The sequence below is a fragment of the Rhamphochromis longiceps genome, linkage group LG6, assembly GCF_057381845.1.
Source record: "Rhamphochromis longiceps isolate RC_006_pf linkage group LG6, R_longiceps_female_GT1.1, whole genome shotgun sequence".
Taxonomy (NCBI): domain Eukaryota; kingdom Metazoa; phylum Chordata; class Actinopteri; order Cichliformes; family Cichlidae; genus Rhamphochromis; species Rhamphochromis longiceps.
The window spans coordinates 19,528,287-19,554,270 of record NC_140562.1 but is presented as its reverse complement, the minus strand read 5'-3'; the positions used below and the strand labels follow the sequence as shown (position 1 = coordinate 19,554,270).

At 41.8% G+C, this 25,984-nt stretch overlaps 2 protein-coding genes and 1 non-coding gene across 10 annotated transcripts in view; 2 read left to right on the top strand and 1 right to left on the bottom strand.

Moving 5' to 3' along the window:
• Positions 1–5,497, top strand: part of fhip1aa (FHF complex subunit HOOK interacting protein 1Aa) — a 29,067-nt gene extending 23,570 nt beyond the window's left edge. For all 8 annotated transcript variants that reach the window (XM_085409597.1, XM_085409602.1, XM_085409599.1 and 5 more), the window contains 4 exons: positions 1,280–2,284; positions 2,380–2,558; positions 2,710–2,830; positions 3,492–5,497. In XM_085409597.1, the coding sequence (XP_085265723.1) occupies positions 1,280–2,284; positions 2,380–2,558; positions 2,710–2,830; positions 3,492–3,691 (1,505 nt within the window). In that variant the 3' untranslated portion in view covers positions 3,692–5,497. The remainder of the gene's footprint in view (positions 1–1,279; positions 2,285–2,379; positions 2,559–2,709; positions 2,831–3,491) is intronic.
• Positions 5,498–5,940: 443 nt separating this feature from the next.
• On the bottom strand, positions 5,941–25,945 carry gatb (glutamyl-tRNA(Gln) amidotransferase, subunit B). The gene is made up of 13 exons (XM_085409593.1): positions 25,644–25,945; positions 22,131–22,284; positions 21,932–22,045; positions 17,218–17,416; positions 16,533–16,655; positions 16,308–16,421; positions 13,338–13,422; positions 12,781–12,825; positions 12,304–12,496; positions 11,966–12,099; positions 6,614–6,692; positions 6,353–6,487; positions 5,941–6,268 (listed from the first exon to the last, which is right to left on the bottom strand). The coding sequence occupies exons 1-13, from the start codon at positions 25,787–25,789 to the stop codon at positions 6,143–6,145; spliced, it is 1,647 nt and encodes a 548-aa protein (XP_085265719.1). The 5' UTR covers positions 25,790–25,945; the 3' UTR covers positions 5,941–6,142.
• Positions 25,221–25,292, top strand: trnam-cau (transfer RNA methionine (anticodon CAU)). Its single transcript has one exon. It is a non-coding gene; the product is annotated as a tRNA-Met (tRNA).
• Positions 25,946–25,984: the final 39 nt, after the last annotated feature.

Sequence of the window (25,984 nt, the reverse complement as noted above, 5' to 3'; positions counted from 1 at the left end):
ATAGAACAATCGAGTATTACTTTTGCAGGTTTTTTGCAGGTTTTTTTTGTGTTTATAGTAAAATGTATGGCCACAGTGACTTTGGTATGATGAAGTCTTTCGTCCAGCATGTTTACCGCCTTCCTGAAGCCTAAATTATTAATTTTGCATTAACTACACTGCAGTTAATTCTGCGTTTTCAGGCGGTTGAATAAGTTGGTTGTGTTGCTTTTTGGCATATTTCCAAACATCAAATGATGATCTGCTTCAAGGGAGAAGCTCTTCGCCTCCTGCTGTGCCAGACATTTGATTGTTGTTTAGACGGTCTGTTATCTGTTGTTGCTCCGTTTTATTTTAATTAATTATTTAATTTTTATGTTTTTTTACTGATCCAAGCTAAACCTAGGGAAGTTCATGCAGTGCACTGCAGGGAACATCTGTGATTGGCTCATGCAGGCAGATCCTCACACAGCGACTTGCTTTTGCTTGCTGTTTAATATTAAGAAAATTCAATCAACTGCTCAGCCCTAACCTGATGGTGTAAAACAGTTCTTTTCTATTTGAAAAGCTTGATTATTTTTGCTTACTATGTTAAAATGCACACTGTTAACTGTATTTAACGTTACAGAACAAAAATAATAAATTAACTGTTAACACCTTTTCTTTTCCCAAGGAAAGATTAATAGACCGTGTCTGTTGTCATGGCAACAACAAACTTTAAATACATGTAATACCTTAAAAATTATTAAATGCTCTCGGATCTTTCCACATATATTATATTCCTGAGAGACATGGATAAGTATCCATATCTGTCAATACCCAAGTAGAAAAGCATGGTCAAGTGCTCCAGTTATTCCAGTTGGTTAGTTAGTCTAACTGGCTGAATAATGGGCTCAAATCAACTCACTTGGATAACGTTGGATATTATAACCTAATAACATGTCAGAAAATTTGGCATAAATGGTGAAAAAAAAAATCCTTTAATGTGGTGGTTGAGGAACTAAAATGAAAATGGGATAATTTATTAATGGAACGTTTCCCAAATCTGTTCAGACATATGGCGCACTGTAAGGTGTAGATCTGCATTTAATTGGGAAACCAACATGTAACGGGGCTGATTGTGAGTATTTTATCAAATGGCGAGATCTCCCGCTGTTTCGATGCATTACATCACTTTACCCCCTGTAGTTACATGTCAAACTCATTAGTTGTGCTCTGTGTGAGTGCTGTGCTGAGGCACACCAGCTTTTATCAACAGTTCTTATCTGTTTTTTTCTTTCTTTCTTTTTTTTTAAATCAGAGGAAGAAATGAGTTTCTCTGAAGAAAATGATGGCTCAGGAAACTCCTGCACCATCGGGTCAGAAATCTACCTGGATGTCAGTTATCTTCATTACCTCTACGACGCCCGTCTGAGCATCAGTAGCTGCATACGTGCCTGCCGGGTGTGGTCAGCCCCGTACGATGGCGAGGACCCACCTCCTGAGAAATACCAGCCGGGCGTCCTCGAAGAGCCGGGGCTAACGAGTCGGCACCCCCAGATCGCTCTCAAGAAAGCTCAACATCCCTTTGCATCGCAAGCAGGATCCTGCGTGCTGCCGGGTACAGACCCGCTTCCTGTCAACCAGCTGGAGCTGGAGTGGGACGACAGTTACGACGCGTGCCCCGTGCAGACCGCCGATGCTCCGGCAGAGAGCAGACCTCCCCCTCCGCCTCCTGCTGAGCCCCCGAAGCACATCCAGGAGATGAGGAGAACAGCACGAATGTTGGTTAAAGGCTCATACATCGAGGAGAACGACTTCCAGGATGACGTCATGGTGTACGATCTCATCGCAAAGAAAGACTCCGGCGATGTCGAGCGCACCAGTAAACCCAGTAGCTCGCAAACGGAAGAAACCAAGCCAGGCTCAGCTGACATTCCCCTCAAAAATGGGCTCAATCTAACACTTCCAGGCTCTGCGATCGTTGATAATAGCAGGAATAGCTTGGACGCAAAGGCTAATGGTCAGACGGATTGCAACGCCAACCTCCAAAACACGACTGCTGTAGCGTTGGGTGACGATCTCTTGGCTCAGTATGAAGAGCTCATTCGCACTTTGGACCCCGAAGCAGGTGGAAAACAGGTCAAAGCTGACAGAGAGGTGAAGAAGCCCATCACGCCTGTGGAGGTGGTGGAGGAGGACGAGATGGATTTCGCCTCCTTCTCTGCTGAAACGCCAGAGCCAGAGAAACTGCATTCACCATTTGGGACAATCAACAGGTTTCGCAGCGGGAGTGCGACTAAAAACCATTCACTACCTTTTACAGGTGAGCTGAGGAATATCTTAGCTCTGTAGGAGTCTCATCATTTGTTCAAAAATGAATTTGGAAAGAATTTTTATTTTGAACCTCCTTCCCTGCAGGTCCATTCATCAGCGTGCTTTTATCTCGTCTGGAGAACATGCTATCCAACTCGCTTCATGTCAACCTGTTGCTGACGGGTATCTTGGCCCAGTTAGCTGCTTACCCTCAGCCTCTGCTGCGCTCCTTCCTCCTCAACACCAACTTGGTTTTTCAGCCGACTGTTCGCTCTCTTTACCAGGTAACCCCTCAAGTTTTGAGGTCTTAGTTGGGGGATTTGGAAATACTTGGCACTTTTAGTTTTAAGTCGCTTGTCTTTATCTGAGCCTTAATCATATCACCTCTGTAAATGGTGCACATGCAAATCATGTTGCTTTTGCTTTGTGTTTTAGGTACTAGCCATTGTAAAGAACCAGATAGAGGAGCTGGCTGCCAGCAAGAAGGACTTTACAGAGCTGATCACTGCTGCCCAACACTGTCTAATGGCTCGGGAGCCCTCGTTCATAGAAACAGGTGACAACAGCTCAGATTCTCCTTTTCTGTTTTAGCTCTTATTGAAATCTGCACGGCTCTATAACAGTATGAAAAATCAAGTATCTATTTATATATGTATATATCTCTTTGATTATACTGTGAGAACCCATAAGCTACCCTGCTAGCCCTGCCAGGAATAGTTTGTTTGTAAAAGCTTTCTGGGAAGTATTTTGGTAGATTCCAGATGGTTAGTAAGGCAGATTGCATTAGATTTACTGTTTATTATTCCTGAGCCTTACCAGCATGGTGTTAAATATGGTTCAAGGCAACATCGGCATTCCTGATTGGTTGTTTTTGGGCTCCTGTTTGGTACCAGAATAAATCTAACTGCCTGTGCTGAGTTCTTTAAGTTGTGTGTCTTTGGAGTTGAGCTGCTTTCTCTTTCTAGCCCTGAAGCTCTAGCCGGGGTTTTGAACTATATTCCCTGTAGGTTCAGAGCTGAGCAGGCTTGAAAAACTGTTGTCAGAAGAAAGGAATTTTAAAGGGAATTATTTAGACGAGCAGAGCGTAGTATTTAGAAATCAGGAAACGGAAATATGTTTAGAGAATATCTTTGAATCCAGACTTTTGCATGTACAGTATGTCAGCGTATTCACGTGGTTGTTAGTCGGTGCAACTCATTCAATCTTTATCCTCACAGACAAAAGCGGCGGCAGCAGCGGTTCCAACCACCACGAGGGGGGAAGGATCCTAAAGAATTCACCCCCACCAAAACCCAAAGCTATCTCCCTGGAGCGGACCGAGGTCTTCGCTACCATCCTCTTCACTGAGTTCCTTAAAGAACTGGCTGCAATTGCACAAGAGCACTCCATCTTATCTTACATTCCTATGGAAGAGTAATTGTGTCCCATTAGGCCTCCGTCAAGAGTCCAGCCTAACTAGGAAAGATTATAAAAAGAGTCTCTTTTGATATTTATGTCCTTTTTGGGCAGCGCTTGATAGAAACCTTTTTAGATCCAGTGATTTTTATACAACTACTTTTTAAAAATATAGAGTATTTATTTTCCAAGCAAAAGAAAAACTTCATGAACTTTTTAAATGTATTCATTCCACTTCTGGAAAGAATTTGGCAGCCAAGGAGGATTTCTAAACTTTGACCAGTTTGTTGCCTTTCACCAGCCGAAATGTTCATGACTAAGGCTCCAGCTCCACCACTAACCAAAGACTGTAGACATTTAAAGAATTAAAGCAGTCATCAGCCCTTATTTGAACCGTCTGGGTCCTGACCTCAACCCGAATGTCTTCTACAACCAGCTCCATCCACAGTACGACATCCGCTGCTCAGTGTGGTACTCGATATTACTCAGGTGGCCTTTCAGAAGTGTTGCGTCTATGGATCACTGCAAGGTGCAGTGCTGGCAACTTCACAGAAACGCACCCAAACTTTGTTCTTATGCAACTGTTGTGACACTTAATTCTTTGGCGAAAATATGTCTTCACGAAGGGGCGTTTCCACAAAATCATCGTGTTAGATTTAGATTTTGTTTCCTTCCCTGTTGATTCACGACGGTACCTCAGGAGATTTTCTTAAACAGCTGTAGGTGAAACGATGCACTAGATTTCCACACTTGTGGCCTCTGCGCCTTTCCATATCTGCGAAAAACCGACAAACCAGGTTCAGCAGTGACGTATTTAACTGTCTGCCTTACCTTTATGATGCCTCATAATGTACATATTGTATGTTCTGGTGACAATCAAGAATAATTAAGTTCAGCATGTTTCGTAACGGGATCGGGGTATTTAAGCTCTTTTTTTCTGTTGCCATTTTTTTTCTTGATGAGGTTAGTTGCTTTTTTTGTTTGTTTTTAAGCGTGCGGTCCTTCGTCTGCTGAGGGTGTTGTGTTAGCTGTGATCAGTTTGAAATTTCAATCATAGTTCTGCATCTGTTGAAAATCAGTTTGGATTGTGTTGAAGGTAGCCTGCTTTGAATTGCCTTTAATTTAGTCTGCACGTGGTTATCAGTATAAGGAGATGCTATGAGATATACATATATATTTTGTTACAAAGCATGCTTCTTCTGAATGAACCTTCCAACATAGAAATACTTGCAAATTGTTGTCTAAGTTATGATTTCACTTCACAATGTTGCCTGATTTGTGAAGGAGTTAAACAAGAGCAATATGAAACTTTGCAGCATGAGCTGAAAATGTAGGTTTTTTTTTTTTTGATTGAGCAGAGGAATGTGTGAACTACACCGAGTAGGTCAATGGTCTTATCTAGAAGTTGAGCTGAGAAGGTTGGATTTTACTTTTAGGTTTAAATCTGAAACATGAAACTTTGTGTTTCATTTTAAATTGTTTGATTCCTACTTGATACAAATACGTTTATTTTTTCTTTACAAAACGGCTCAAAATCTACAAGTCAAAGCCATTTTCAGGACCGCTGAATAGGTCTTTATGAATGTTGCAGAGCACTTTATCAGCCTTCTAATACCACAGTGCCACTCACTGTCTAACACCTCTGTGGCACGACTGCAGTTGATCAACCAATTTCAGTAGATTTATCTTCCAAAGACTCATCTGATACGACTTTTGATCTGTTTTGTGTTCAAGATTTAACCAGGCTGCTGTTCACTGTTGTCTCAGATACAAAGGAATGCCTCTGTTAATAGTAATAATAATAATAATTAAAAACCTTGAACTTGAAGTGTGTGTGTGCTGAGTAAACATTTTCCATTTCCAAGCAGTGACTAAGACAACCACCAGAGGGAGCTCTCAGACTGGGATCCTTCCTGGATTCTTGAGCTGGCAGGTTTTCTCAGCTCCTCTCAATAAGCCAGCGAATGTCATGTCAGCAGTTTCATCTTCTGCCTCACAAATGACCATAATGGCCAACATAGCAATAGCCAAATGGGACATTAAGTTATATGGAACGAATTAAACTGAATTACACACATTCGCTTTAAGGGAAATAATACTTAAGATCAGCTTTTCAGCCATCCCTGATGGCCATGACTACTAGATTTAAATAAAAGAACTGCACATAAAAGCCACCTTGACTATCTTATCACCATGAGTGGACATCCTAAGAAAGATTCGAAATTCTGTTTGTTCACTGGCAAAACAAACTGAACGGCAATGCACCTCCGCTACAGACAGTCACAGTCTGAAAACTTTATTACTTCTCAAACATATAAATACAGACGAGAATAGATTTCAATATTTACAAAATGTCAAAGTCAAAAATAAGAATAGGGGCCTGATTTTTCCATTAGGCCAAAATAGTTTTTATTTTTCTAACATGTCTTATTGTCAGACTGATGCAGTTGCGTCTCACACTACAGTGCGATCTTCACGAGGTCTTCTTCTGTAGAATCGCCCTCACCAGAACTGGATCAGCTCTTCCTTTGGTCTCTTTCTGAACCAGACCCATCAACTTGTTCAGAACTTTTTTGTTCCCGCTTCTGATCGCGTGAACCTGCAGAGAGGCACACAGAGGGATTTTTGGACATGTTTTTGAGATGTTTCACTCGTGATTACACGCGACATTGTGAGCCCTGACCTCATCTGGATGCGAGTCCACCACCTTCTGGCAGATGATGTGCAGCTGTGCGGTGTCACTAACAAGCCCCAAGTCCTGCTCTTGGGTGATCTGCAGGGCTGTCTTGCCTGGTGACCTCCACATCTCCTGGAACACCTAAGAACACGGAGAAACCCGTGAAACGCAGGTGAGAAGCAGAATACAAACAAGCGGTAGCTGGGTTGCGTGTGTTGAATGACAGACCGAAAGGGGATAATTGCATTGTCTGTGTAGCTGACTGACCTGCTTGGCAACTGAAGAGGAGATGTGTCCTGTTTCCTGGAGCTCCAGCAGCTCCGCCAGGGCAGAAGGAGAGATTGGGCTAAAATCAAATTAAAGCGGTAATTTAATCACACTTTAATAGATGGACTTGAATTTGTGATATAAATGGTAGAAGAGATGGGAAGAGGATTGCACCGAAAGGACAAAAGAATCAATCAACATTTGTGATTTGCCTGCGATGTTTTGTCTTTTCCTTGCCTCCGTGTTTATTCCATAGGCCAGCCGTTCCCAAAGTGGGCTTCATGGAGCACCAGAGGTCTACGATCCATGACCGACACATCCGAAAAATAGTTTTCTGCATCAATAAAAATGTACCCTTATATTGTGTGCATTACTTGCACCAACAAAAACTCTGATATGTTTGTGACACATCATCTCCACCTGTCATGAGATCACCCATTTTTCCTCAGGGGGCAACGAACCGTTGCTGCTGTTGCTGCATATGCAGCTATGCGACTGACAAGCACGGCGAAATATTCGACTCAGTCCACGCTGCGAGCACAAACCAGTGACACTGAAATATATATGCAGGGTTTTCTGGAGCACAGCAATACTAAAATGTATGATCGTTAGAAAAAGTATTCGTCGTTATAAACAAGGGCAGTGATTGTTAACCGCCACACGTTTTTGGTTTAATAGCAAAATAAAAAAGAAAGCTAAAATGGATTATGAAACTCCCAAGCTGTCCGTCAGCCTCAGAGACATCTGTAAGACAACTGCTGCACTGCAATCAACTGAATAAAAGCAGAGATTTTTAAATAGCTTGAAGTGATGAGATAGCCTTTATTTGTCAGTTGCAGGTCTTTTGCCCACAACCGAGATGACAGACCTTGCCGACCGTACATATAATACACAAACATCACATTGGGGAGACAGGTCAGGCTAGGTAGCGAGGAAAAAAACATCGAAATGTGTAACACAAAAGGATAATACAGGAATGCACAGATATCAACACACCATAGCACAATAAACGCAGACAAGCAACATGGGAAAGAGTTCCAGTGTGTACATCTGATCTGGGACTGATCTTCGACTGCGCCTCCAGCTGACCCGATGTCCACATCAGAGGGGAGGTAAGCGTTGGAGGTGGTGTTGGATCCGGGGTAGGGAGGGTGATGCGTCAGTGAGTGCTTATCAGTATCAGTATATGTATGTGTTTGCGTGTCCATAGTTCAGCTGAGACAGTGTCCTTCGCCCTGCCAGGCTAAGTAAACAGTCTTCCAGCCAACCCAGGTGGCCTTGTAGGGAATGGGAAGGAACAGACTCAACACAGTCGTTATCAGGGAGTTTTTGTTTGGCTCCAGCCTTGAGCCCACAGCTGGTGCAGAAGGGGTAGCCGGATTATGATGGTAATTTTTCTTTTTGCAACAACTCATGAGAATTTCAAAGCTGTTCTTTAACACTCCAACACTGGTTTCTCAATCTCCCGTTGGAGAACCGCGAGTTTCTCCATGATGTTATTAACCTTCAGTTTTGTGGTGTTGTCATTCTTTTGCTCAAAGAGCAGATTCTGAGACCTCACGACCGCAGTCAGCTGTTCCAAGATGTAATCCAACGTCCGCTCAGAGGTGTTGTTCGGAACCCTGTTACCATGGTTCCGAATAGGTAGATATCTTCAGCGTCCTCGATCGACAGTCCCGCCAGGCACACGATCCTCCATGTCTGCCACCCGTCCATCGTGTATCCGGCAGGGAAAGTCCCTCCAGGGCACTCGGGCTCTCCCGAGCCAGGACTTCTCGTTGAGAAAAGGGTGTCAATAGCATTCAGAGACCAGTTGATCAAATCCATAATTCTCTTTAGGTTTTAGAAACAGACTGTGAGAGTGTGTTCCAGGGAAAAGTAATACAAAAAACACGAGACTAGACAAGGACATAAGAACTAAGCAGGGAAGATAAGGGAGAGGAGAAGGAGAAAAAGTGCGTCCGCCTCCTCCGAGAGCAAAAAAAAAAAAAAAAAAAAAAGTGTCTTGCACAAATGGTCAAAATAATTATAAAGTAATGAATACATCTCTGAAAATGTTACAGGCAATATTATAGTGAATTAGTTAAAGTTAAGAATCAACACCTGTGGGAACCCCTCGTGTTTTTTAGTAACAAAAATTATGAATAACTGTTTAAAATTGCAGTGAAGTGATTAACACATTCACTTTACACACCAATCAGGGAGAGAAAGCACAAACCTAGCCTCAGGGCATCTCGAGCTAGTCTGCTCCAAGTGCTGATCTCAAGCCTGGAGGGTTGCATCAGGAAGGGCATCGTGGGTAAAACCTATGGCAGATCAAATAAGTGGATCCGTCTGCTGTGGGAAGAGATTGGGCTAAGATGCTACATGGAGCAAAATGAGCCGTGCCTTCTAGGTCTCTCATTCCACGAGAAAGCACAGGTGACTGGTGCCGCCTATTGGGAGCCTTGACTCTGTTTACTACCCATGTCATTTATGAAATGCAATAATCCTGGAGTGGATTTTATATATATATATATATATATATATATATATATATATATATATATATATTTTTTTTTTCACTGTAGACAGATTAATACTTCTGTCCAAAGTATCAGGTAGTGTTATCATTTCATATATCCAGCAGGGCTAATATTCACATCATCGCCTCATCTTGTAATATTTCTTTTCAGCTTGTGAGGACAACTGATCAGGATATAAATATACATGAGCGCACTGAACGTATCGGCAAGATCAAATACTCAGGAAGGCACTAAGCTTTTGTGTCTCCTGTCGCTGTTTCCCCATCACCCAAGGCCAAGACAAACTACAAAGAGAACGTGAAAAGGACAGCAGCAGGTTTTTGACAAGCATTCGAGTTAGGAATAAGAAAACAGCCGAGTCCAGTGGACTGAAGATGAAAAAGAAAACATCTGATAATAGACCGCCTGTGAGCAAGAAAACTCTCCTTGTGAGCAATGAAGTCGATTCTTCAGAATCCAGAAAATGATGTTAAACTAGATGATAATTCAGAGGATGAAGGGTGAGAGTGGTAGCACAGCTGAAAAGTTGACAGAAATCAAAGAATGAACAGATGAGGTGAAAAGAATAATAAGGTGTGAATATTCTGTTAAAATAGAGAGCTAAAGGTAATGCAATAAATAGTTGATACATCCAGAGTCTGCCACTTCGAGCTGCTTCTTCTTCTCTTTTTTGATAGAATTATGCAAACTTAATGAAAGAAACCTGAATATTTCACGACAACTCAATTGAAAAACCTTTTTGTAACAACAGAAGCTTCAGCTTCAGATTTAAGTTCAGCAATAATCTCCCCATATGAATTAGGTGGTTCACATAAAGGGATACTTTTGCTCATCCAGCTGTTGGGGACAAAACCCCCCCCAAAAAGGAAGCTGGGATCGAAATAGGGGACCCTCATTATATTTTTTTTCCACATCTTCATATTTTTAACATTACCATCATGTGGGCCTGGTGAGACATTTCACAATTCTGTCATCATGCTGTCGCCATCCTGCCACAAATATGCCACTTAGTTTCACTCACAGGCAGCCCCCAGCAGTTTCCCTGGTGGGTGGGAGGGGGGGTTCTGGGAGAGCGACATGTCTGAGCTGGATGAGCTCTTAATGACATGTCTGGAGTTTCACTTCTCTAGCTGTCCCACCAATATGCTTCCCAATTTCTCATTTCATTAATCCAAGTCAATGGCTTAGAGCCAGAGGAGCAAGAGGAAATGCGGGCAGGCCTGACAGGGCAGCAGAGGTCATGCATCAGACATTACTGTAACACTTGGAGAACTTTTATTTGCTAACCAACTTCCGGTTATTTCCTCCCTAGCTCCGAAGACTCAAAATATTCCTCCAAGTACTTATATGACTCAGTTTCTAAACCGCTTGCCACTCTTTGTTTTTCTTCAACCCTCCTCCTTTCAACCAAAGCCAGTGCAACGTTACGCATAAATAAACACGAGCTTCTTTGGAGTTTATTCGCACACAAATGCTTCACAACAGTCTGGCAACGGCAGATAAAGCAAAGCTCACACAGCATCTATGCTGACGTCAGTCCATTACTTAAACTTCATGTGTTGTGTAATGACTCCGGCCTTTAATGAGTTCAAAGAAATTATCATTGTGCTCCATTGCTAATCTCAGTTGGACCAACAGCTCAGACGCCTTTGACCGCCCTCATTTTTCTTTTAGCTGCAGTAATTATTGAACTGCCACTGTAGGAAAATTGCTAGATTGAAAGCGCTGAAATTAGTGTCGGACATTTAGCGTCACACAGTGCCATAAACAGAAACGGTGGGAGACAACAGGTGTTATTTATTCATAGCTGGTGGCCTGAAATGTACCTTTGTCTGTGTGTGCGCGTGTGTTTTTTTTCTTTAATGTTTCAAGTGTAAAAGGTACCATGGCAACTCTTTTCATACCAAATCAAAATCTCTTTAATGTCAAGAGTGTTTTAGAAGATCTTCAAGCTAACAGGCTTTCTTATTTAGGGAGAGATCAAGCCTTCAAAAAGCAATTCTCCAAAAAGCTTTCTCACTGACAGAATTAATGAATATCCCAGCTTGCTGTTGTATAGTTATGGATGAGAGTTATTTATGTATCTAAAGCTGTAGTGCTCTCCCTTTCAGATAAACATAAAAAAGCTTGAGCCTTACAATGATCAGCTTATTCAAAGCTATGTGTTTATCAGTTGATGAGTTACTTCCTATCACACACACACACACACACACACACACACACACACACACACACACGCATTTCCCTAGCCGCTTACCCTAACCATCAAAAATGAATGCCTAACCTAATTGTAACCCTGACACTAAAACCACATTTTGAGTCTGAAAAATGCCTTCAAACTCGTGAGGACAGGCACTTTTGTCCTCCTAAGTGACTGCTGGTCCCCACAAATATAGTAACGTTCCAATTTCGGGTCCCCACAAAGATGTCTAGTGGAATTTATTTGTAACACAGAATCAATTTCTTTCATCTCAATGCATTGCAAACATTCAGAATATTCTTATTTTTTCTTTACATGGGTTTCCTGACACTCAAAATCCAGTTTATTTCTTTTATTTAGTAGTTTTCAGTCTGAAACAGACTGGGTGCTTCAGGGTCTAATGAAAAGGTGGAACAGAAAGAACTGGTTCACTCATTCAGTCACAGGAAGAATGTGGAAATCCCAAACAGCCAACTAGGAGGTTCAAAAAAAGGGACTTTGCTACTGTGAGGCAACAGTGCTAACCACTGCACCACCATGCCACCCATGAGACCCCAAGTCTTTACCTGGCGGTTAGATAAATGCTCATCCTGGAACTTGGAGCATGTTTATGTGTCTGTGTCTCACCTTTGGCACACACTCATGTCTTGCTGTTTGAGGTGACCCAGCAGCTCATTTGTTACCCAGCCAATCACCTTCCTTGGCTCCTTCTTGGTTGCCTTTAACACAGCCTCAAAGTAGTCCACCAACCCATCTTCATTCTACATTGACATAAAAAAGTGATTCCTTCACAAACATATAATCTAATTAGAATCAAACAAGCAGAGCTCATCAGTATACAACTACATCCTGTTAAAGTCCAGCAAGCTACACAAGTAAGACCTGATCAACTGGCTTTTAAAGGAAAGAACTACCCTTCCTCCCACTGGCTGGTTTCACCCAGTTTCTCCCACTCAGAAACTCACCACCAGAGTGAAGCTGTGCTCAGGTAGGATGCCGTACGTTTGCACCAGCCTGTCTCTTTTGACACTTGGTAGCTCTGGCAGCCCTTCCTTTATCTTCTGCACCACTACCACCTGGCACGCATCAATGCCAGTGGGCAGTGATGCATCATCCTCATACAGAATCAGAGGGGGCAGGTTGGGCTCTGGCATAAACCTGAAAAAGGCAGGAGGGGTGAGTGAAAACAGGGAACAATGTTTTATCAGCAGTACGGGTAAGTTTGGGGAAAAAAAGGTCGTCTTGTGCTGTCACTTGGCCACCTGATCATTCGACTCCATCAGCCTTGAACCTGTCAATCATTCCCCTACCTAAACTACAACACATTCTTCGTCTGTTCACACTTTAGGTGAGGTCTGTTTAGCTACCTGTCAATCTCCAGACCCCAGTAAGAGGATCTTTCTCTGATTTTATAAACACTTACAATATGAACTTACACTCACCTGTAATCCTGAAGACCCTCTTTGTCCCTCATAGGTAGAGTCTCCCTACAAGACAAGGTGGCAGTATCAGAAATGATAGCTCAATATGTTTGTTTCTCTTGATGAGAAGATCAAACAAACATGAAAATACTCAAAACAAAGAATGAACATATGTGTGGGGATCCCTTTCAGTGAGCCTGCTTTTCTTCAAACTAGTGGCATCAGATCTGTGACCACTTTCACAGGAATGAGAAGAAAGATCCACAGGTCATCACCCCACACTGTTTAGCATGCTTCACCATGTACCTCGGATATACAAGACCTCATGGGAGGGAGGTACCAGAGGATGATCAAGGCCTCAGCTGCCTTATTCTGTGAGCTCATAAGCTTGTGAGTAGCACATAGCTCACAGATAACACAGAACGACGGCAGCATCCAAATGGCTCTATTCATCATCATTACCATGATGGTTTGTCCTCAGCAAAGCTCACGACTAATGAAGCAAGCAGAGATCCCAGTCACAGGGTGCTGTAGCAGTTACATCTTGGCATGAAGACGCTGCTTTTTCATCCTCTTACCCTGATTTGGAATCATACGCCCGGGTCTCGTTTTGCACCGTCCCTCCTCTCTGCAGGACATCAATCTGTCTCTGGATCTCATAGTCTGATGAATATCAAGGAGAACATGAACACAAATACAGAACTGCAAATATAATTTGGTGCTAAATGCCAAACACCTGCTGTTATACGCCGGTGATCGTTGACTCTCTGAGTGCTGCCACATTATAACTCTGATAAACAGCCTTTTGTTTTCCCTGTGACTTTTAAATATCAGTTCAGCCGCAGAGTAAATGTGAAACAACTTAATTGATAAATAACTGAAGCACAGCGCTGCTATATGCCAAAACGCACTTCCAAAACCTGCATCTCAAGTACTGAAATTTTCTGAGACTACTAGCTTGTTTGAAGTGAAGCTCAGTTAAAAATCAGCAAAGTTATAGCTGACACAAAATCTATGAACAGCTGCAAGAAGTCAGTTAATCATCACATGCTGCTATCACGCAGCTAATTGTTTGTGAATAGCTGTCAGTCCAAAAAACGTACGCTTCACAAGTTACTGTCAGTTTCAACTATACTTCCTGTCTTAATGCCTCTACATGAATCCAGCAATTTTGCTTTTACTAAACTGGGTCTATTTCTAGGCACTGACATAGTAAAAATATGATGGTTATGTCACACTACGCATGCTTTTTCTTTGCTTTTCTATAGCTATCAAATGAAAAAGAGGAATGTATAAAGCCTCATGAAAGGGAAATATTGGAGTCAAAGTAACGAGATTTATTCCTTCCAAGGTAACCAGGCTGATTGGAGACTTCGGGAAGTTAGGGGTTCAACCAAGTAATAATCTGGTACAAGTATTTAGTTCATGGATTTAATTAATAAATGCAGCATGACAATTATGTTTTCATAGAGCTGCTAGTCAGATTAAAAATGACAAAAGTTAAAACTTTTTATCCCAACTTTGCTTCTTTCAGCTGCTCCATTTAGGGGTCAGCAGAGGGAACCATCTGCCTCCATCTCACTCTCTTTCTGGCAGCTTCCTCTGACACACCAACCCTATGCATGTCATCCTTCATGACCTCAATAAATCTTCTCTGTGGTCTTCCTCTTTCCCTCTTGCCTGGTTGATGTCTTCAACATCCCCTATCCATTATATCCACTTTCTCAACCTTGCCTCTCTAACCTTGTCTCCAGACTGATCAACCTGATGTACTCATTTCTAATCCCGGCGGCTCTGGTCACTCCTAATGACAAATAAACATCTTCAACTCTACCATCTCCAGCTCGGCCTCTTGTCTTTTTGTCAGTGCCACCATCTCCCTCTCACTGCCATTTCATAAACTTTGCCTTTCACTCTTGCTGCTATCCTTGGGTCCAAAAATCACCTCTCTTGTGTACCGTCCTTTGCTTTGGATGGTTGACCCAACATATTTAAACTCTTCTACCTTTACTCCTTGCAGCTTTGTGTTACCTCTGCCCCCTTCTCACTCACGCGCACATGTATTCTCTTTTGCTTCTACTGACTTTCATTGCTCTGCTCCCCAGAGCACACCTTCACCTCTCCAGCCTCTCTTCCACTTGCAATGTTGTCTGCAAACATCATAGTCCACAGAGTCTCCTGCCTGATCTCATCTGCCAACCTGTCCATCAACACTGCAAACAAGAAGGGGCTCAGAGTAGACTTACCTCAATCTTGAACCCATCAGTCACTCCTACTGCACACCTCACCACTCTGTACTCATAAATGTCCTGTACCACCCTCAGTTTTCTGCCATTCCTGAGTTCCTCATGCACTTCCACAGCTCTTCTCTTGGCATCCTATCTTATGCTTTCTCTAGGTCCACAAAGACCTCAGTGCAACTCCTTCTGACCTTCTCCATCCTTCTCCATAAACCTGCTCAAAGCAAACATATCATCTGTAGAGCCCTTTCTGTGCATGAAGCCATACTGCTGCTCACTGATCGTCACCTCACTTCTTAGCCTTCCTTCAATAACTCTTTCCTATAACTTCATGGTATGGCTCATCAAGTTATCCCTTTTTGGTGACTAAAGCTCTGCACATCACCCTTGTTCTTGAAAATTGGTATCAGTGTGCTTCTTCCTCATTCCTCAAGCATCCTCTCGTTCCCCAGCACTGTGTTAATCAGTCTGAATAAAAAGTGCATTGTTCTCTCTCCTAAACATCTCTGTACCTCCAAAACTATCTGTACAAAGTTCTTGGATGCTGCCTCTTAATTCTCTTATTCATCTTTGGCAAATGAAAAACTGTCTAGATTGTATTCCTCCACCAAGCATGGGTGAAGTTTGCACCCACGCTATTTTATTATGATCAAGGGAACATTCAGCAAATGTTTAATATTTGTGACACAGGGATGTAAAAATAGAAGTGATTTTACTTGATTGATTGATTGGTTGTAAAGGAAATGTAAGTGTAAAAATTTGAGAGTCAGCTTCCAAGTTTTGGATTTTTGGCTAATAAAGCCAATCTATAGAACATCTGCTACATATGTCATGTCAATAGTTCAGCAACTTAATAACTGTCCTAAAAAGCCGTTCACGCAATCTGAAGAAGAAAACACTGACAGCTTGTTCATTTTACCTCCGCTTTTAATACAAGAGCCATAATCAAAGTACAGCAGCACTGTGGAGAGCATAGTAACCAACTGTGAAGTATTACAATAGAATAGCTGCACTACAGCGTGTGTCAAAATCAGCTCAACATATCGTAGGCACAAGACATCTTGACCTGGACAATATTACCACAAGCTGGTAGATGCAGCTACCACAAAACGCAAAACTCTGAAACACCATTTCATCTGAACATGACCTGTTTAAATGTCAACTAAAAAAGGACTAAAATGTGTGAGCAATCATGCGTGCAGTTAAGACCCTTTCAGATAAAGTAAATTCAAAAAATAAATGAATAAATGCCTGAGGCGCTTTCTGCTATCCTTGCTACTGAGTCTCAAACTTTTTATCGGTGCTTACCTATAGCTCTGGCAAGGTATCGAATGCTGTTGATGTTCTTCACCTCTGTCCTGACGCCCAGTGGCTCTCCAGGTCTGTGCACCGAGACATTGGCATCCACTCTCAGCTGCCCCTCTGAGCAAAAAGAGGTAAATAGATGCACGCGGAGAGAGTTAAGTTTAGGTTTAGAAGTGTGGCAGCTTGGAAGCACGAGAGAAGGAGAGAGACAGAGAGTGATTTCCATACCAGACATGTTGCCTTGACAGGTGCCTAGAGCTTGCAGGATGAGCTGCAGCTCTCTGACAGCTGCAGCAGCCTCCTCTCCACAGCTCATGTCTGGCTCCATCACCAGCTCCATCAGACCTACACCTGAAGACAGCAACGTTTCACATCTCAAGGGTCTGAAGCTCAGTGATAAACCCTTGCTTTGTTGATTAACCTAATATTAGTTTTTAAAAATCAAAACATTATCACTGGAATTCTATGACTTTTCCAGCTGCTGCTGCTGTCTGTCAATCATAAAAACATCTTCTTAAAAATAGTTTAATTTCTTAATCAAAAGATGGTTTAGGAAAGTCAACTGCCAAACACCTGCTGCTACACGCTGGCAGCCCTCAGGCCTCTGACACATTATAACTCTGAGGTTTTTCTTCCAGTGACTTTTAAATACCAGTTCAGTGGCGGAGTAAACAGCTAATCAATGAGTAGTAAATACGCAGTAAATACAGTATTTGCCGGTGTCCATTTTTTAGCTGAAGTTCTTGATAAAAAAATAAATCAAGCAAAGACCGGTTTAGCTCAGTGACGGCTTTTAAATGGCATCAGGAGAATCACAGGAATAAGCTGCCACTATTGGATGTACAAGACATGAGCAGGACTGATTTATCATTGATTTTTTTCCATTGAGCAGACTCTTCCTCTGTATTGCTACCTGCTCTGTTGAGGTCTATGAGTGTCTGGCTGCGGACGTCATCGTGGAGACTCTTGCCGCTGTCCTGTTCCAGCTGAATCTGTTTGATGGTCACATTTTTTCTCATCACCTGGTTCCTCTTTTTCCCTCCAAGGAGGCTGTAAGTAAGCACGCCATCTACTGCGATTGGCAAACGTTGTTGAGTGATCTGGTATCCAGCCTAAAACAAGAAATTACAATACAAAAAAATTCAATAAAAAATAGAACCTGAAAACATGCCCCAACTTACTACGTGATTAAAAGACATGTCCTATAATTATTATGTTAGCTGCTATGTGAATTAAAGTATAGTGAAATATATGAGTGCTGGATAGCTGGTTGGTTGAAGACTGGTTTGTTAAATGCCAATATGGCCCACATATCTCTGAGGAATGTTTCCGGCACCTTGTTGAACTGGTGCCATGAAGAATTAAAGCAGCTCTAAAGGCAAAAAAGGGTCCAATCCAGTACTAGCAAGGCATACCTAATAAATTGTCAGTGAGTGTATATGTGTTTAAAATAGGAATTTCATCTCCTCTTTAACTGAATGAAGAAATGATCCTTCACTTTGTTTAACCAATACATCCTTTTAATTATAGAAGAAAGACTGTTTCGTGAAGTCTTGCAGTAGAGTTTTTGCAGCGTCATGGCTGCGTGTAAAGGTCTGGCGGGGAGCGTCAGTTAGACACGGCGATTGGCTTGGCTGTCATAATGCAGGAGGAGCTGGCATTTCACTCAAGGTTTCTGCTCACAAAAGCACAATATTTCATGAGCTCCTCTATTCCTACAAGAACCTGCTGCCCCGAGTATTAATTTCGACGTTACCACGGCAACCACATCACAAGACCTAAACATTAATCACACTTATGCTAAGGAGACTGAGGACGTGGGAGAAGAGATTGGGGGGGCTGTTAGTCACCGGCTTTTTGTACAATGCGCCTGATCGACACAATCAATCACCTCCACAACTCCTCCTTTTAAAAGAAACAGGAAGAAAACAACACAAGATTCCTGGGGATGTTCTTTTTCAACTTCTGCTCCTCTTGGTGGATTTGATCTGTAAATCTGCAAGATTTTGTGACTACCGTTGCAGCTCATCAGAAATCCCCCCCTTTCCCACTTAATCCTTTCACGAGTTTTGTCTCTGGTCATTGAAAATGACAATTTCTGCAGGTGAAAGTGCAACCAACTACTGACATTAGGGAGCATCTGAATAAGTGGAGACCATTTACATTTCCTGCATAATAAATCAGCTGCTTTTTGGATGAGCCATGTTTGCTGTTAACAGCATCCTTGTACCCACATTAAGCTTTCGCAATTACTCTGTGACAGAACACGGAGCTCTAATGAGCGCTTCCTGAGACTCGTACAGATGCATGTCTGCTCACACGCCGTTTCAAGCAGGATCAAACGCGCACACACACACACTTTCAACTCTTTTCCACATTGTGAGCCCCTGAGTCATTTTCTGACTCATTCCAAAGTCTAAACAAACAAGACTCAGTCGGTCGTCTAATTCCTCACCCCTGCACACCGATGTTTTTCCTCGGCTACCCCGCCGAGGTCACAAAGACATTTCATTTCTCTCATTAAACACAAGTCAAAGCTTCAATGGCCAGGCCATGTCTGTTTATTTGGAAACTTAATATCTCAAGGAAATTGTAATTATTTAGATGAGCGTGGAGCTGCTGAGGCATGTTATTAAAGGGCTGTTAAAAACTTTATATATGTGCCTTGCCTGCCATTTCAATTCAATGAAGGAATGCTGCTCGGACAGCGGCATTAATCATTTAATGAGCAACTGTGGTGTTTTACAAAATGCAATCAGGGATTTCTACTGGAACATATCAATAATGTACAATGCAATTTACAAATGTATTTTTCAAGGGCGGGATAATTTCTCCCTCGATCCTGTTCCACGTTTGGTTTTTACGAGCACAGACTGCACTCAAACTTTTGGTCGAATGTGAAGAATATTCCATCATCTGCATAATTAAAGCCATTCTGACTCTGAGATTATCAAGCTGCTTCACTGAGACAGACCACCCTCTTTAAGCAGCTGTGAGAGTAATGGAAACTAAGTGATTATAAAGCAGACTACACTAGGTATTTAAAACATCAATAAGGCTTTGGGATAAAACCTACTGGCACGAGTTCTCAAAAGAAAAATAATAATCTTAATCCTGCCGTGTGTGTTGAGGATGAATCCAAAGGAGATGATGTAAAGTTCTACAAACATGCAAGGAAGCGAGAGGAGCCCAACAATAATCCCCGCGCTTCTGGAGGGGATTTTGCTGGAAGATTGATGAACTTTGAGAGGAGACAATGTATCATTTACAACAGTGAAAATGTGCACTGCTGCCACAAAATCAGTAATTCCCCTAAAATTAAACGGGAGAACGCCAATCTGCAAAGATCTGCATATAATGGATGTTCTTCATCATGCTTATGCAGTCACATCTGCTCACAATAAAGTCAAGTTAGATGAGAAAGTAAATAAATAAAACCACCAGCTAAAGTTTTTTGTTTTTTGCTTGCTACTTCAAGAAAGTACTCTCCATAATGAACTTCTTTGAGCAGTTTCATTGAAATATGGTACACTCCAAAGAAAATGAAACTTTTATTTAGTCCATAATTACCCTCTTCATTACTTTGCCCAAAGCTCTGTTAGCAAAATGTCTTACCAGGGCTGGCTACACTTTGAAAACAAACTTGAAAAGTAAAATTCTCTTACACCTTTCTTTTGAGAAATTTCTAGATTTATTAGCAGGAGGTCTCTGTTGGCTAAGTCACTGTAGAGCTCCCATGACATTTTGTCTGTTCCACCCAAGCCTTAAAATGTCATTTATAATGGCAGTAAAATTACCCCAGGGCTACTGAAGGGTTGAGAAACCTTTCCATGCAAGCACTCCATTACAGAAAGCAAAGTGAATATGACTTGAGCAAGACAGTTTAATGGAAATATCACCGTTAAAGAGGGTTTTTTGGGAGGTTGGGGTATCTCTTCCAGTATTGCTACTATTCAGCTTATACATCCTGCCGTTAGATATTTAAATACTGCATGCCCTGCCCCCCTGTGACCTACTCCTGTGGGGGCCATGCCTGCTGGGGACGTTTAGCAATCCTCCTTACCTTCTTTCATGTTCTCTCTTACATGTCCTGTTTTTTTTTTTTTTTAATTTTAAATAATATGTTTAATTTAACATTCACTTATTAGTTTTTCTTCTCTCACTTCAAGATAAAAAGTTTTTTTTCTCTGTTTTTCTATTTATGCATGAATTTGCATGTTGATACACACCACAGCATATCGACATTCAGCAGCCAACTACAACATTAGAGCCTGCAGTCACAAAGGCCTTGTCACTTTTGTTTTCTTCTTTTCCCATTCGGTGCATTTTTCTTTTCTTTTTTAAAGCCAATCCCCAGTGATTTAAAAAGTGCAGATGAGATGAGAATTAGCACATCCAAGTCTGAGTGCGTATTCCAGGTCATGGAGCAATTACTGCACCAAGTGAAGGGAGTTTAAGCATCTTGGGGTCTTAAAAGCTAAATTAGGAGTGTGTTTGCTTTGCAGCGGGATGCTGTTTGGCAACACCTTTGAAAGTCCTGGTTACTGAATTGCATCTCTTGGCTGCATTTGTGGTGTTGATCTCTACTGGCATGTTTTAAATGCAATTTTCTGACCACCAGTTTTGGTGGGTCAAAATCTAGTAACTTTTGTATTATGCTTAGCAGGTATCTGTGGTTCTGTTTGTGAGATGCTTAGCACTCTACTCTCTCCTTCGAATATGGGCTTCAAACCAGCAACATGATATGATGCTAACAAAATCTCCAAGCAGAGCTTCAGAAACCTATGGCTGACATCACAATGGCTTTGTCCATTTTTTTTCTTTACATACACTCTATGAGTTTAGCACACACTCGAACTTTACACTGCTACAAGTTTTGGTTTGGCTGGATCCGTTCTGCTGCTTTAAAAGGGGGCATTCAACAGTAACCATATGGATAGTTTCAATTAAGAGTGCGATAGCCAACATTACAAAACACAAACATCCACTTTAAGAAAATGGCCGGCAGCCAATATCCAAATAGAGCCCATTATTGGTTAATGACTGGAGATCATTCAGCCTCTGCTCACCCAACTATTTTACTTTCACTATTTAATTTACAATTTATAATATTAGCTCACAGTTAATATGATAAGTTGTGAATCTGTGCAGTTCCATCCAGTTACTTTATGTTTGGTTTTTCCAATTCTGATAATGACTGAAATTAAGTAAATAAAAGAGAGAAAGCACAAACTTAACAGCATGGAGGAGGCAATGACCTGTGGATAATAAAAAAATTGAAGTGAACTGAAGGAAATGAGCTGGCAAGTTAAAAGCACTGGTCATTTTCAGTGTTATTTTTCTGTGTATGTGAGGAAAACACTGCTTTTTGCTTCTTCTGCAAGACTTGCTCACCATTTAAATTAGAGCTCACGGCTGGGAGAGTTCACCGGAACAGTTGTGATGGAAAGGCGGGAAGCAGACGAGCACAGCTTGCATAAAAGTCAAAGCAAGGAAGCAGCGTGGAGGATGATAATGAGTCCTGTCTCTTAGATAACCCCTGTCTCCTGTGCTATCACTCTCCTTCCCACCGATCCATAGATGCTGCACAGAAAGTGACAACCGAGGACAGGAAAACGAGAACTTACAGGGAGGTCAGCGTAAAAGTAGTGTTTCCTGTCAAAAAGCGACTTCCTATTTACGGCGCAGTTAAGAGCCAGTCCTGTCATCACCGCTGCTTCGACGCAGCGCTTGTTCAGGACCTGGGGACACACGGGGACATTATGGGGACAGATGATCTAAGAATGACAGGTTACGTTTATTCTAATCACATGAAGCATAACTTACAGGTAATGTGCCGGGTAAGGATGCATCGAAGAATGACACCAGGGAATTCGGAGGAGCCGAGAAGCGAACCGGAGCGCCAGAGAACAGCTTGGTACTGGAGTTAATCTGAGCATGAATTTCCAAACCCACCACGCCGACCAGCTGCTGGGGAGCACTGAGACACGCGGTACAGAAACAAAAAACATGAAAGAAAATTCAACTACACAGGTGGGCTGTATTTGTGTACTATGGCAAAGGAAAATACAATCTGGCTTTGAGGTGTTAAGGAAATGAGCAAATTTCGTGCGGGTTATGGGTTTGAAGTGTGTTTAGATGCCTACAATTACACTTTATAATTGGCAGCGCTTTTGATGTACACTGTTTTCTCACAAAGGAAGCAAAAGCACAAAAGAAGTAGAAGAAGAAGAAAAAGAAGATGTTTTTGTCCTTTTCCAAAGAGTTTGCAAGGACATCTTCCCATATGGCTCTGAAACTACGTTCAGACACTGGGACCTTTCACCTTGAAAGGCCTTATTCTGTCAGTTCATATTCTGCTTTAATAAATTCTGCATTCAATAATGTATGCAGAAACCTGTGTTTTGTTTTGTTTACAGCCCAGAGGCTGGGCTTGGAGACTATAACTTAACTTAAGCCCTAAAAACTTTATTCTGATCTACTATGTGGCCGACAGGAGCAAATGCAGGTAGGCTGCAAATGACACAACTTTATGAAACTACACTTTCTCAGTTCATTAATAAAAACTTGAAAAACGCCATAACAGACTCAAAGATGAATGAACGGCACAGCATGAGTCAAAACAGCTGTTCAGTTTCTGGCTTTGCTTTTGAAAAGTTAGTGTTTCCACTTCTGGTCCCACTTACAGTTTCTTGGTAGTGTCGTGGTGTCCTGACAATATGAAAGTTAAGCTCACTTTCAGGCACTGAGGATTTTTTTTTTTTTAACAATCATCTAAATGAAATATAATCCTAACAGAGAGAGTAAATAATAATCTTCTTTAGAGCTGTTCGATATAACGATATATATCGGATGATGATATAAAAACATCTATCGTTTCATTTTACGCTATCGTTTGTTTGGTGGTGTGGCAAAATAAACTGTTTACGGCAATATTTTTTCATCGTTCTGATGGTCACTGTAGTGGCTATATTAATTTCTTAAAGTTCTCTCTTTCTCTTATATTTAATATAACCACACTACGGACGGACAAGCGCCTGTTTTTATGCGTTGTGGTTAGCAACAACGACGGTAACACCTTCGCGTGTCCGCTTGTTTATGTTCCACATAAACCTTTCACAATAAAGCTCAAGATCCTGTTGAGACTTTTCAAAATAAACTGAATCACGTGAAAGAGCAGATTATTTACGGATGAGAAGTAAAAAAAAAAAAAAAAAAGCCGCTTTTTGCTTGTATCTAGATACAAGCAAAAAGAATTGCAGCCACAGTTATATCTGTGACCACTGAGAAAAACTAGTAGGAAAGCTTAGTGTCTGCAACAGATGTTCTACTCAGGTGCCACTTGTAGTAGTGCCAAACCACAACCACAATTGCCTTAAGGTGCTTATACTAAAGTAAAGACCCTATAATAATACAGTAGTTATTTAAATTGCATTATGTTGTAGCCTTGATTTAATATCCTAAAGGAGTATGACTGGTACATAGTGGACTGATATTGTGTAGTTTCTCTCAGCTGAAACATGCACGCAATCCTAAAGCACTCTTCAGAGATGAAAAGCTTAAAATGTCTGTCTGCATTAATCTGTTTAACTCGTGGCATCCTGTTATTCAGACACAGACTGCATTTGATGTATGATACACTGCACGACAGTAACATGATTTCTGCCACAGATGTAAGAGGCTTGGTGAGCATCCTGAATGAAAGGCTCCATATTGTCTTATTCTGTCTCCGTGTAATCTTTCACATTGCACCACACGTTGACGTCATCTGTTATTACAGTGTTCTAACGGCATCCTGTGACCATGGCAGATGGATAGCTTGTATCTTCGAGTGACTCTATGGACAAAAGCACAGAGACTGCTGTCTGTACTGTTGCCTTAACCCTTTGAAAAGCTAAATAAAACGGATAAAGACAACATCGCCTTAGCAAAAGGCACCCCCTGGTATCACCAGGTCTCTAAATGTCCTCCTTCATTACACCCATGAATTTTCTCTGTAGTCTCCCTCCATATTCAACATCCTTTATCTAATATGGACACACAATGTGTGTTTTTTCCTTAGCTGCTCTATAGATTTCACATAAAACAGAGTAAAAAGAAAAATAACTAATTTTAAATTGGGCTAGAAGCATAAAGCCACATGAAACTGAACTACTTAAGTAGAATAAAAGTAACATGACTTTTTTTTTTTTTGCTCCAAGGCAACTGGTTGAGTATCCAGGAAGTAGTAAAAATCTGGTACATAACCATACCTAAACTGAAACTATGATGGTAGTTTTTTAACAAACTTTTTAACAAATTCACAACAACCCTCAGCATGTCCTCCTCTACCTCCATGAATCTTCTCTGTTGCCGTGCCTGGCAGCTCCATCTTTAACATCCTTTGTCCATTGTATCCACTATCTTGGCCACTCTGTACACATCTAAACCACCTTGGCCTTGACTCTGAAACGTTGTCTCCAAAATGGTAAAACTTGAACTGTCACTCTGATGAACTTATTTCTAATACAGTCCGTTCTGGTTACTCACAAAGGAAATCTAAACACCTCCAGCTCAGCTTCCTGTCTTTTTGTCAATGACACCATCTTCAAACCATACATCCCACTACCATCTTGCTGCTATCCTTGTGTCATAAATCCCTTCTTGACACTAATCTCCGCTGCTCCACCCTGCCTGCACTTTTTTCTTCACCTCTTTTGAGCGTTGTCCTTTGCTTTGGTTGACCCCAACTTCTTTACCTCTGCTTCCTGCAGCTTTACTGTTGCACCTGCTGTACCTCTCTTCCATGCACACGTTCTATCTTGCTTCTACTGATTTTCATCCATTATTATTCCTCATCTATCTTAGGTCAAGCCCTAAGAAAATCTTTGCACCGTTAGCTCAGCCACTAGATTTGTATCACCTTCATAACTCCACAGCAGAGTGGCGCAGCGGAAGCGTGCTGGGCCCATAACCCAGAGGTCGATGGATCGAAACCATCCTCTGCTAACTGTTTTTAACCGAGCCACAAGATAAAGCTTATACTCCAAATGCCGTTTAAAAGACTAATAAACGTATATTAAGCTGTTCGACCACATGAATGCATAATGTTCAGGGCGTATTTTGTTGATGAAATCGCGAATCATGTCGCATACGCAGTAATGTTCTTTTGTCTGCAGTGTTTTTTACCAGGCTGACAAGTGGAGGCTGCCGTTAATGACTTTTCTCACCCGGCTGCTGTTAATAAGAAGACCCTAAAGAGGTATTATTATAGCTCAACACCAAGGCAACATGCAGGTTAACCTGCAGGTCAGAGACGATAAACACACGCACACACAATAACTCAGCACCCTTTCTTACCTTCGTGCCCTCTGCGGGAGTTGAGCGTGGCACTGTGGGCTTGTGGTGCTCACGGCCCTAACTGCGTACGAAGCCTTTGGACGCAAGGCTGATATTTGTTTTATATTATTGAGCAGCTCACTTGCTGCAACACAGGAGGCAGCCATGTTGGTGTCGCTGCTCTGACAAACACGGGAATTGTAGTTTTTTAAGTAGCAGTTAGTATATAGGCCTACGCCGCTAGCTGAGGTTTAAAACTACAAACCCCAGCATTGTGTATTTTCCAGCTTCCGAGTAAAGAGGCATCATTTCCGGTTTGAGAACTGGCGGGACTTCTTCACTGGATAGGAGAGAGGCGGGTT

What these genes read in the sequence shown, in the direction of transcription:
- gatb (XM_085409593.1), bottom strand. Translation starts at nt 25,789, where the DNA reads ATGGCTGCCTCCTGTGTTGCAGCAAGTGAGCTGCTCAATAATATAAAA. An exon ending in GCGTATGATTCCAAATCAGG is followed by an intron (nt 12,826 to 13,337) that starts GTAAGAGGATGA and finishes CTTGTCTTGTAG; the next exon opens with GGAGACTCTACCTATGAGGG. An exon ending in AGCACAGCTTCACTCTGGTG is followed by an intron (nt 12,100 to 12,303) that starts GTGAGTTTCTGA and finishes ATGTCAATGTAG; the next exon opens with AATGAAGATGGGTTGGTGGA.